This window comes from Balaenoptera borealis (genome assembly GCF_965194805.1).
Source record: "Balaenoptera borealis genome assembly, chromosome: 4".
Lineage (NCBI taxonomy): Eukaryota > Metazoa > Chordata > Mammalia > Artiodactyla > Balaenopteridae > Balaenoptera > Balaenoptera borealis.
In genome coordinates this window covers 66,389,755-66,403,139 of record NC_138861.1, presented here as the reverse complement: position 1 = coordinate 66,403,139, position 13,385 = coordinate 66,389,755, and the positions used below count along the sequence as shown (strand labels likewise).

Here is a 13,385-nt window from a genome sequence, read left to right as displayed (position 1 = left end):
CCAAAATATCAATAGTATCAGTGTTGAAAAACCCTGATTTAGAAAAAAAAAAAAGAAAAGCAAAAACAAAAAAAATGCAGAGTATGCTCTAACATTTTAATAGAACTAATCTAAAATTATTCAAGGGAGGAGTTAAAAAGAAAAAAAAATCTATTTTATTACTCTCATGTGTAATACCTGCAAATAGATGAAATGACTTAACTACTTGATTGTCTTAGTGGTGGCTCACAGCAGCAGGTCACACACACACATATACTCACACACCATTGACACTCTGCTTTCATAATTGCCATCTTTTGTTAAAATTTTTAAATTAAAATTAGTTTCCTTCTGTTGCATAAAACAGAATACCAAATAGGACCAAAAGTTCAACTCCTTTGAAGTTTTTTGGTAATGTGCCTAATTAAAAATAACTAGGCTCTCCAATGCATAATTATATGAACACCTAATACCCTAAATTTCCAGCCAATTTTGTTTCAAACATAAATATGCACCAGAAGTTTGAATGATCAACATACTATTCCCTGCAGTATCTGTACTGTTTCTGAATCAAGGTTCTTTCTTGAGCTTAGTATTTTCACTACATTTCCTTGCTGTGCAATCATCTCCCAGTTGGACAATTAATGTGCTTTTTCTCCGCAGCCCTTGGCATGTGACACCCCCCCCTTACCCTGTATTTGAGCATGTACCATATACCTTCTTCACTCTGACTGGTTTTGGCAGTGACCCACAATCTGAATCTCTTTCCTCCATTTGATATAAGTGAAACTATAATTATCTAGGGGTAATTTCAAATTACTACTTCATTCCACTAGCAACTGATGAAGATTAGTGGTCTTGCCTTGCATCTGAGTAAGTCAGCAACATAATCACAAGAGAACTCAGCAGGCAACATTTGATTCATGTGAACTCAATTACTTCTGTCAGACACATTCACTTCAATAAAAAGCAGAAACTTCCAAAATGGGTTTCTGCTAACAATTTTGTGCTCAAAAAAATTTCATTTGACTCTTAAGGGAAAAAATAGCATGACTTTCATCAGAAATAATAATAAATAACAAATATGGAAACATACTTGTATAAATGGATTTAATACATGATTAGTTCCTGAAAATAAAGAACATTTCAAGGAAATAAATTTGTATACCTAAGGCAGCTTATTATAGAAAATTCAGGCATATAAGTAAGCTTTAGAAAAATGAATTCACTCTATATTTTAAGGTAATACAGTAGAAACCAGAGTACTTGGTTACCTTGTTAAAATCAGATTATTATGGAAAAGGTAGCCAAGTTCTCCTAAAGGAAGTTAAATACGAACTGCTAAATGGACAGGGACCCCTGAATCACTTCTTGGTTGTCTTCTGGATTGAAGCTGCCATATGTTAATAAGCTGCCTAGCATTCTGATTCCTTAAGGTTTAGTTGCTAAAAGCCTCTCGGTCAAGTCTATCATGCCCTGCACGCATATCAGGTCACATGAACATGATCCAACAAAAACTACCTGGTCACTTCCTAGTACAGATTCAGTAAATCTTAACATATGACAATCATTACAACAGGTTTACTCAAACTTCACCTTCTTATTACAGCCTTAATTAAATCCCAACATATTTTGATCATAAAAGAAACTGTTATTAAATGTAAATATGTAATAAGGCTATATTATAAACACTTTTCAGCATGTGATGTTTTGAGGTCTACAAAAATCACTAAGACGATCTCTATCATAGTTAATATATCATATGCCAATCACATATGATTTAATACCTGAAACTTGAAAATTTGGCCTGAGAATCTTAGGACTAAGTAAAGATTAATTTAAAAGATATATTTGTCAATTTTTATGACCAAGGATGTTTTCTAAAGATAAGTACAAAGGTAAGGTAAACACAATTATTTATTTAAAATAAATAATTTTAAAACATAGTATTCTTTTATGACTTTGCTCATCCTATTTCCTCTTTTGAATTCATTTTCCTTACCTCTTGCCTTTCAATTTCTTTCTCACTTCTTAAGATTACATACACCACTGCTGTAATCAAGGAGTATGTAATCTAATGGGGGTGGGGAGTGAATCATTAATCAAATAATAAGTTAACAAATATGTGCAAAATCATAACTCTAAATGGTTTTATGAAGGAAAATATGTGAGTAAATAACAGAAGGGGATGACCTAGTCTTCAAGGATCAGGGCCAGCTTCCTTGAACAAGGGGTGTTGGAGCACAGATCTGAAGAATTAGTATGAGTTAATCAGGCATAAAGGAGGTAAAAGAATGTTTCAGGGGAAGGGAACAGAATCATAGAAGAACAAGTAATGAAAGTGAGTCTTCAAGAAACTAAAAGCAAGCCAGTGTGGCTAGTGCATAGTTTAAGATGTGTCTAGAGAGCTAACAGGAGCAAAGTCATGCAGGATCTTAGGCTACTTTAAAAACTTTATTTTAAAGGAAACCATTGAAGAGTCTAAAGTAAGTGTGTTGGGACTAGTCAGGGACTGAGGAGGATGGGTGTGTGCAACTACCAGATTTGCATTTTTGTAGAGATGATACACTCACATGGCTCAAAAACCAAAACTACATAAAAAGTCATTCATTATATTTAAAAATAAAGTTCCAACAAGATATACTTATAGATTGGAGGAAAAAGGAAACAGAGAGAAGTGGGTGATTTTATGAGATAATTGTGTGGTAGTTTCTATAAATACTTTGGGATGGATTGAAACTGGGAGGTGGGTAAGAAGGAGATGTCAAGAATGATTCCTAGATTTCTGGCCTATCAAGGATAGCTCCAAAACATCAACATCCCTACTTAAAGGTTTGGGGACAGTACATTAAAACCATAGAATGAGTTAGAGTTATGGAGGAATTGTATATGATACACACACTTACACACGTACATACATTTACATTTGCATGTACATATAATATATAGGTTTAAATGCATATATTTATTTACGTGGGACTATCTGTGATGCCTTAATTCTCCGAAACAAACCTTCAACATTTATTTATTCATTCAATAAGATATGTTATTTATAGAATAAACATTTGAAATTCCTCCTAGAGCGGCCACATATCATTTGTACATGGGAAAACACCAAGAGGCACTATTCATATAGACTGCACTGTGTAGAACAACTTCTGGTGCTGTGTCTACAGCCTTCATGACCCACAGCTTTTGTTCCTCCTACCAGAGTAGGGTAATAAACACATTAAGACAGAATCCAGTTTATTGACGTTTCCTCCAAGGTAGCCTCTCCAGTTCGTCCCTCTTTCTCTCAGGTCTCTACTCCTCAATTAGTAAGAGTACGAGAATAGAAAGTTGCAGTAAATGCATGCACTAAAAAACATCCTGTCAGAACACTACTTCCCCAAGATGTTTTCATGATAAGCACCTGCAGAATATTTTAAGCCCAGCAACAATCAAAAATTATCCTCTAAATGCAGAGGTCCTTTATACTCTGTGTCAATATGGATGAAGACAAAATCACTGTGTTTGAAGTAAAGCTACCACATATCATTCGCTAAAAGGATATAAACAAATAACCAAATCAAGCATGCTGCTTTATAATACTAGTAAACAAATTCTTAGAAATAATAAGATTCATATTATAAATATTTTAGGGAAAAGAATACAGTGTATTCAATGGATTATATTTAACTCCCACTTCTGATTCTACAATTACATATATCTTTCACCTTATACCAAGAAGGCTGCTCAAAAAGAAAAGTTAAGGTAATGTTAGTTAGAACTTTCCTTTAAATCCAAACCTAAATAAAATCTGATTCATTTCCTTGACAAACTTAAAAGCATATCTGAAACATAATTTTGATTTAATAAAACTTTACATATACATATAAAGGAATAGAAAGTTGTAGATTACATGGAGAAATAATCATGCACTTGATTGTAGATGGTATACAAATATGAGGTGATGCTGAAAAAGGAAGTTTAAATATGGTGCAATGTGTTTCTAGAGAGAAATAATTAAGCAAAGTCAGTATGATTTACAGAAAATTTCCTAGTTTTGTTTCCCTGGATCTACGGTCAATCTACAGTCAAGCCTGAACAAACTCGAGCAAGTTTGATCCACATTATATACTGGATTTAGAAAAAAAAAAATGCACCTGAAGCTACCAGTGGGATTAGGGGACTTCTTAGCATTTGGTTTTCTCCTCAGTTAATACACATTAACTCTCATTACCTATTTGGCATGTACACATCATGGTGAAAACAAGTTCAGATTCATAAGGATGGATTTTTCCTCTTTTAAGGAAAACGTGTTTTCTTCTTCATAAGTTGTTCTTCACTTTGCATAAAGTACTATCCTGTTCCAAAAAGCTATTGATAAAGATCCAAGTTTAAAAGGGCAACTCACCACACTGTGGGCAAAATGAGGGTATTTTCAGATGAAGAAGGAGGCATGCATGATCAAGTTTCAATTTAAAAGAAAAACTAAAACAAAAAAATTTCCAAGTGCAAATTGCTTTGAAATGACCTTTCTGTATTGGCTCTATCTCCAAACAGTTATTTTCTTGGGTTCTACTTATTATGCATTTAAAATTGACCCAGAAATTCTTAAAAGCAAGCATGTAATAGCCATTACATGTAAACAACACAGTAAACTAAGTCCTGTCACCTTACACATATTTTCCAATGAAGTTCATGTGGCTGAACTTATATCTGAAGAAATTTTAAAAGGCAGTTAAAAGCATGCCAAAACAAGTCTCATCGAAGGTTTACATTTGAATTTCATATAACGAGTAAAGAGTACTATTTTCTCTTCATGGAGATAAAGTAGCAATAAAGTAGCAGACACTAATCATACAAAGAAAGTTATATACAAAGAAATAATCCCTTGATCTGAGCTGTCCAAAAATAAAACTTCTGAAAGCAAAATGAATATGAAATATTACACTGCAAGTAAGACACTCTCTGAGAATTATGTATATCCAATAAAATATTACATTAAATGTTTCACCATTGCCAGAAGTTTTAAAATTCTGAGAAGAAAGAAACCAAACTTGAAGAGAAATAATCTCCATAAGTTAGCAAAGTAAAAGGTCATTTGCTCATAATCACTGGAAGAAATACATATACATGATCCAACTGAAGATCATGACAACCCGTGCAGATCCACAGGTAAACTCTTACCTTGACAGGTGCCGTTTTTCTCTTCATATCCTGCCTTGCACATGCATTTCCCGATGGGCACGAGCCACTCCCCTTCAGCACTGCAGTGCATTTTGGGTGGTTCATCTGTCACAGAATGGTTGACACAGGAGCCCGACACTTCAAGCAACTGTGAAGAATCAGCTCCAGTGATTGTGTCAGGGAAGACAGCCAAGTGTCGTACCACAGAAGGGCATTTTTTATAGTATACACGAACGGAAACGAGAGCAATGCAAGCACCCACATCTTGAAAAGCGAGATAAAATCCCTTTTTGCTTAGAGGTCCTACATCTCTGACCTCTGTATTCAGTTTCATGACACGGTCACCAAGATCAAGTTCTGTAAAGCTTTCATCGGCAGCAATGGTATCAATTTTGATGTATTGGTTTTCCTTGATGTTTCTCCCATTCTCATCTGACTCAAAGTAATACATGTTAAAAGTTTCCTTACAGGTCCCCAGCCCTCCAGGAAGACTGTTGCAGTCCCGCAGAGTAAACTTGAGTTCTATGAAGATTCTGGAAGCACCTTCGTTGGAGATCCAACTGGTCAAAAGCCAGTTATTTTGATTCTGTTCCATAACTTTGCATACTTGGTATGTGTGGATAGGGGCATAATTTTCATCAACTTCACCAATCTCTTCCCACTGGGTAATATAATAGAAGGACAAAAAAAATTAAAAGACAATTAGAAAATAACCAGCAAAAATAGTCAAAGAAAACTAATTCAGGTGTAAAATTTCTGCATCCTCAATATACAGTATTGAGAGGAGCTATACCGTGAAAATTTTAAAAAATTATTTCCCTTTTTAAATTACGTAAATAAAGTATTAGTCATTGTCTCCAATGTAACTCAAGCATGAGGACATGTGAATTATATTCCCCAGAAAAAATCATGTATTTCAGAGTAATAGTAAAAGAAAATTCAATCTGGATGTGATTAACAAGAAGCAGTGAAAGGCAAGTATATATATTTAGAAGAAAGTTTGAAAGAAAAAGGGTAGGTAAAGTTTGAAAGAAAAAAGGAAGTACAATTTGTTTTAAAATGACAATGAGAAAAAAAGCAGTAAATGTGGAAAAGAAGGGATAAAAATGTAACGTGAATCCACATTTATTTAACCCTGGCATGTTACAAATAACACAACAATGTTATAAAACTTGAAAGAAAATTCATTAGTTTAAAATTAATAACAAATGTTTATTTCATTGAACCAATCTGGTTAGGAATCTTTTACAATTGGATAACTAAGTGTTTATTCATACATTTATTCACAAATATAAACCTAGAGACAGACAGAAAATAGAGATAAAAACTATAGATTAGTAATATCGAGAGCCTTGTCATTTCAAATACTGAGACTTTTTTGTTATACATATCCTGGGAATGCATTATTCTTTCTTACCAATGCATTATTTTATGCACAATGACCTTAGAAGTTCTGAATATACACAGGATGTAGAAAAATTAAGTATGATTTATATAGCTTCCAAAATAATATTCAGCCAAAGAAGAGATCTAAACCTATCTCTTTCCTAGTAAAATACTATGGTTTTGAGAATGTCAATGCACCATACCACTTTCTAAACAGTGTAAAACCAGATTTTTCTTCTTCATAAAGGTTATTATAACAAGAAATTTTAAAAACCTGTCTACAATCTGTGTGAATAAAACTACATATAACTTTGTTTTAAATCTTTAAAAATTGTCCTGAAACACACAGAGCAATGAAACCATACATACTGACTTTCAATAAATGCAGAATGTGATTTCAGACATTATTAACTTCACAGAACCTCATTTAGTTAGACATGAAATTAAATGGAGCATTATTTTTTGATTCTGTTGAAATGACAAAGATACGAAAATGTGGCATCACAAGGGATGCACATAAATCGTATACCTCAGATGGCCCCTCTCAGAGTTCCAGCTACCATCAGACAGACAGAAGTAAAAGGTCTGTCTTTTAATGAGGGAAAACTGCTGAGCTCCTTAAAATCACAGAGACATCAAGGTTGTATCTTACCTAACAACTTTCACATTAGGGTGTTACATGAAACCTTAGTTCATTCATTTAATCTCACTTTTGTCCTCTCTCAAAATTTATCTAAATTGTACTTAGCCTCTGATTTTCTAAACCAGCTTTCTCTCTCATTAAACTACTTACAGTTTCTTCCTGAAGCCATCCAGGTATCAATATGTTTATTATAAATGCTTAATGAATGTCATGATTAATATTTCATGGAAACAAGCACCTCAGCTAACCAAATGAAAACAACAAAAATGATCAACTTACTGTAAGAAGATTAATTAAATGTATTTTCTTTGCATTAGTAAATTGGAAAAGAGCATCGAAAAACTCTTCTCTGAAAAAGGAAAACCAAAATGCTACATTATCTCTGTTTTAGATTCTCTTATTTTTTAATAGTCCTCCAATGCAAAATACAAACATATTTCAAATCCTTGGCCTTAAATCCTTTATAGAAGACTCATTTCTGCATCACATATTCCAATAGGATCCTGCTAGCAAGTCAAAGGAATTGGACAAGTAAAAGGAATTGGAATAGGAGCATCTTCCAAGATTATAAGGCAAGCAATTCACAGTCTTTGTACAAAGTCCAAGGTACCACAAATATTATTAAAAATGCAAGCCAAGCAGCACTTGACAAGACAGCTTAATAGTTACTGCTTCGGGTGATAATTTCAAAGTATGTGCATAGGCATATTACTTCTCTGAATATTCTCAATTAAGAAGAGGAAAAACTGTAATTTTCTTTGATGTTAGGATTTATCATGGTGGGATTTTATGTATTTTTCTTTTCAAGTGTCCAAAATATAAATGAAGGCTCACATTTTCTATTTCTAATGCATGAATAGGAGGACTTTAATTTAAATAATTATGGCTATAAGCCATTCAGAGAATCAGAAAGGTAATATATACACATTTCCAATAAGTATCTGCTATTTAGACAAATACACTAAGAAACAAGCAAGAATATTTCATCTATTTTAGATTGACCAGCTGAAATAAAACGTTGAATTCTTCAAAGTTTTCTTCCCTTTTAATACAAAGGAGACATCCTGCTGTCCTCAGCAAATATCTTATTTACGAAGAAGAAACAAAGAGATGAACAGAAAGTAATACTCATCAAGAACTTACGATCACAGCAGGTATATTCCTAGATGCTTTAGCAAATGTCATGTCAAGGAGATTACCGTAATTTAATGAAGGGCACAGACAGAAAACACAATATTTTCAGTTTAATTTTGTTGGATTCCTATGATCCCATGGTTTAATAAAATATTTGCTGACTACTACAAGCGAGGTGCCTGGGCATTTTGGAGGCATGGCCACTGAACATAATATGGTTGGTGTAGCTCTGTTCTTCAGGTCTGGCTACTCCTCAAGACCCACCCTTTGAGCCCAGGCTTTTTCTTTGTGTTTGCTTCCTCCTCATTCCTATTTCTTTGCCTTAATATTAAAGAACTGGTTACACACTCAGCTTGGGCTGACTTGATTTCTCTCTCAAATGCTTGGGCTTGCTCCTTTTCCCACTGGCCACTGAGAACTCCAAGTCAGACGCATTCTAATCCCATGCCTGGCCAGGCATCACAAGTCAGCCACATTCATCAGAGAAGTGCAAAAGAAAAAAGACCTATTTTCATATCCATATGTGTATCATGGAGTTACCCACTTATCCTACCCAAAGCCATTAAGAACTATTTTCTCCCTGCCTGCCTCTCATTGCCCTATTAGGTTTCTTGCCCCAAGCTCCTATTGCCTCTTATCTTGTTAGCATTGATTTCATTTCCAATCCCCTAGCCTATACATCACTTCTTTTGCTTTCACAACTTAAAACACTGATTCAGGACACACAGCCTAAAGTAAAATCTCCCCTTACATTGTGTCCCCAAATACACATAAAGAATCATCAAGCGAACGGAGTCGATTTTGACCTTTCAAGTTATGGGGGTGCCTATTATCTAGTTCTGTTTTGATTATTATGCGTCTATACAGAGATTAATTTATTAAGGCTAAAGTACAGTGGTCAGAAACTTTGTAGTAGAGGCCTGCATATAAATACTTGACTGGTCTTGTACAGAGGAAAGATTATCAGCCTGAAGCTCTAGAATTAGTCCCAGCTCTTACAGTATCTAAATGTATAAACCAAGACTTAACCGCTGGCATACTGATTACCATAATCTCGAGTGAGAACTGAAACTCCCTATCCCAGTCATCTAATATCCAGTATAAAACATCAGAAGTGGCCTTAAAAGACCTGGTCCTATTGTTCATTTTAGAAATGAGAAAACCGAAGACCAGATTTTCCCAAGCTCACGAAGTACCACCCTGATACCATCTGAGCATCCCCTCTGCCTGTCTGTACCTCTGCCTTCTTATTAGCATGTCTCTGTCCCTGAAGTCTGGGTTTCCGTGTGGGATTCCTTGATTCACTGCATTGATTGCTACTCCACTCTGTTGATACTAAATTCACATTTTTTTTTCAAACATGATGTAACCATGAATAATAATTTTCTTTCTTTCTTTTTCTTTCTTTCTTCCTTCCTTTCTTCCTTCCTTCCTTTCTTTCTTTCTTTCTTTCTTTCTTTCTTTCTTTTTCTTTCTTTTCTTTCTCTCTTTCTTTCTCTTTCTTTCTTCTCTTTCTCTTTCTCTCTCTTTCCCTATATATAACTTAATACTCTAAACATGGATATGAAGGTAAAGACAATTTTCTTTTTCTCTACTATACCTCAGAGTCTGACACCACAGGACACAGAGTAGGGCACTCAGTAAATATTTTATAATGAATGAATTAATAACAAACACATACATATCCCTCCTAAGTCCAGAGATATATGTTAATATGAAATCTGAAATAATTCAAACATGGTAAATAAATGACTATATGATTTGCCTTTTGTTTTTGTTTGAAGAAAAATAAATTTTGTTCTCTGTAAATTGTCTGAACTTTATATATTCAAATAAAGGAAAGTTTATAAGTTCATATTTTTGAAAATTAGTCTTCAGTAAAAACCTCTAAAAAATTTATTTTAAGACATTTGCTTATTCCAATCATACAATTATTTTTAGTTTAGTTTTGCATATTAACCTATAGAACTCTTTTTCTTTAGCATTATGTTTTCCCAGTTATAACTTACAGCTTAGTTTAGATATGTTAGATATTTTTAGATATTTTTTAGCATGAAATGTTTTAACATATCAGTTTTTTATTTTTCACTCACTAGCCTTCTTCAACATTCGATACAAATTAAAAGCCCAGGATGTAGCATATCAGTTAGTGGCACTATACCTTCTTTCCTATTTCAGTCAAACAACATTAGTACCATCTTAATGATTTTCTTCGGCAGAGCGATGTTAAAATATAGCTAGGAATCAACTGCTCCCAGCTTTACTCTGCAGTGTCCAAAGTATAACTTTGTAACAAACCTTGTTTACCACATAAATGCTTCTTTGAATATAGGGATAACTGTCCATTATCCTTTAATATCTCAATATTTTGTATAATGTATTTTGAAATGCTCCAAAAGAAACTAATTCTAGTCTTCTCATTTTATTTGAAATATTGTTAGATATCATTTATTTTTTATTTTCTTTGTGTGTGTGTAGTGTGTTTGCTAACTTCACTGAAGATATCCTGACCTCAAATTACTAATTAACTGTTGTTTTTAAAACAGTAGTACCTCTCCATGATCTTAGAAATTGCCTGGGAAAGAGTTTGACTATGTGCTCAAATTCCGAAATCGGACATTTTACCCATTTTAACTAGTGAGCAAAACATTCCAATTGCTACCGCATCATATGTTTACCTAAAGTCTAGAATTTCTGGAAGCTTCCTGCTCTTGCAAAATTCAAATGAAATACAATATAAAAAATCAGAAACTTCAAACACACCAAAGATCTTTTGTTTTTCTTTCTATTAATGTCTAGTTTCTTATAGTAATTTATATTTTTAATATCAGATTTTTAGTTTCATTATTTCATTTTTTTTCAATTTTGCTATACTGATTAAAATTAGGTAAAATATACTCAAATAAGAACCTAAATGAATTGCTTATTTTCTCATTTTTCCCAGGTGCATGATAAACTATTACTAATATTCTTCCCCATAACACTTTATAAGACTTGCTATGTTTACATAAAATCATTATGTTTTTCCTCCCTGTTGGATGTACAATTGAGCTCATTTGTGTGTGCATGCAGAAGTCTGCCATTACCTAATACATTCAATCCAGGACAATTCCTCTGAGAGAAAATGAACCAGAAAAATCCTCAAAGAATAAGTGACTTAGGAACATGATTAATGGCAGAAAAAGTGAGGAATCCTATTATTGTTGGGGCGGACTTTTTTGTTTGTTCTTGCTACCTTTGATGTGTTACTGTCCACTAGAGGTCATTCCTCATTAGAAAGAAATACTGTATTATTAAGACCAGTGCATATTGAACACAAATATGTATCCCTAGTCCACCTGCTTGTCCAGCGGCTGCCCAAATGCTTAAACAGTGAGAGTCAAGTAGAGGACCAAACTTTACCTTGGGTCATAATGCTTTGAAAGAAATTTTATCGTAATTCAAAGGTAATCATGGAATGTGTGAAAACCTCAAGGCTATAATACAGTACAGGAAGAACAGGTCCGAGCTACAGCTAGTCAACCTACATTTGAGAAGATTAATTTTCTCATTACACACTATATGCGTGACATAATCATACAGAACACAGCCACATCATTTTGCAGAGGAGTAAACTGAGATCCAGAGAGACTGATCCACTAATTAGTGCCAAATTAATGTCTAAGATCGGAAGTCCCTGATATTAATTAACATTTGCTCCTTTTGAAGGGTTAAAATTTTAATGCATAAAATATACTGGCACATGAGGTCATTTTAACCAACAAAAGAGAAAATGTTTCGTTACCTAATGAACTAGGTATTTATGTTTCAAAAGATAAAGTTGTGGGCCTTTCTTGTAGAATTCTAGCACCCATCCTTCCTTGGTCAGTTTACTGACTTTTTGATCAAGACCACACAAGTCCATTGAGCAAGAGAAGTAGCTCAGTTTTTATGCATAACCACAAGGCAAAATGGTTTAAAAAGAAAGAAATATGTAGTAGTAGTTTCTGTTTCAGAAATTCAATCTCTTTAATAGCTATGGTTTTTTAGTAAACTAAATGTGACAAAATGTATCAACTTTCAGCAACAATCATTTGAATTAATAATCTTGTTACACTTCCTCAATAGTATGTTAGTGGAAAAAAGGATTGCATCAAATAGGTGTTTGAGCTGTTTAAAGCATCTTTAAAATTCATGAGTATGATGTAGCAATATTGCTAGAAATGAGTCAATTAATTTTCTATGTATGAAATAAAGCTGAAGTCAATTACTTTATTGCCCATAGAATAGTACAAGTATTTATGGGCTCAAATTCAATTTGTGAAACAAAATCACTTGAGAAATATAGAGATGAAAACTTTCAAGTTTATATGAATACTTTCACAGGGAAATTTGTAGACAATTGAGCATCTGCTTACAACACTAAATATGAATGGTAAAGAGGAGATTTTTTTCACCTGGAAAAACAATTCATATTTTTTTCTGTAATGTTGCAGTCAGTATTTTTTTTTTTTCAAAAAGGAAAGAAAGAAAAAATATGGATTCTTTCTTTATTTATTCTTTAAAAAATATCCAAGCGCACAAGAAATGACTTAGAGACTGGAAAAATCAAAAGTACATTAGTAAAATATTGACAGAGAAGTTTATGATTTAAACAAAAAGGTATTTCTTAGAAAAATATTGTAATGAACATAATTTAAAAGCAAAAAAGAAAATGTACATGTAATGACTGCTTATATATTTGTTGTTATTCCACTTTTAAGAAGGTATATATTTAACAGTTTCACATTACATAAAATGTTAAAATATCTCACGAATACTTCAAGCTTTTATTTGGCTTTTTCTTGAAAAGTTTACTTAGGAAAACAAATTCAAACATCAACTTGTCAATAATAATTTTAAAAGGCAGAACGAGCTAAGTGAATAGGTATGTTTGAAATTAACAAATTAATAAACTGAATTAAAATCTTAAGTGATCTCATCAGTGTTTAATCAAAAAGCAGTCCCATTAAATATGACATGTTATCTAGTTTGTCAGTAATTTTGTGCCATGAACTAAAATTTTAAAAGCAGCAGCTAAAAATAGATTTAT

The 13,385-nt window shown here is 33.2% G+C and overlaps 1 protein-coding gene across 13 annotated transcripts in view; it reads right to left on the bottom strand.

Annotated features, from left to right (window-relative positions):
* The window catches only part of EPHA5 (EPH receptor A5), a 323,628-nt gene that overhangs the window by 256,268 nt on the left and 53,975 nt on the right, over positions 1–13,385 (bottom strand). For all 13 annotated transcript variants that reach the window (XR_014243989.1, XR_014243990.1, XM_082390098.1 and 10 more), the window contains exon 3: positions 5,152–5,812. Coding sequence is in view for 11 of the 13 variants with exons in the window: in XM_082390098.1 (XP_082246224.1) it covers positions 5,152–5,812 (661 nt within the window). In the remaining 2 variants the exon portion in view is untranslated. The remainder of the gene's footprint in view (positions 1–5,151; positions 5,813–13,385) is intronic.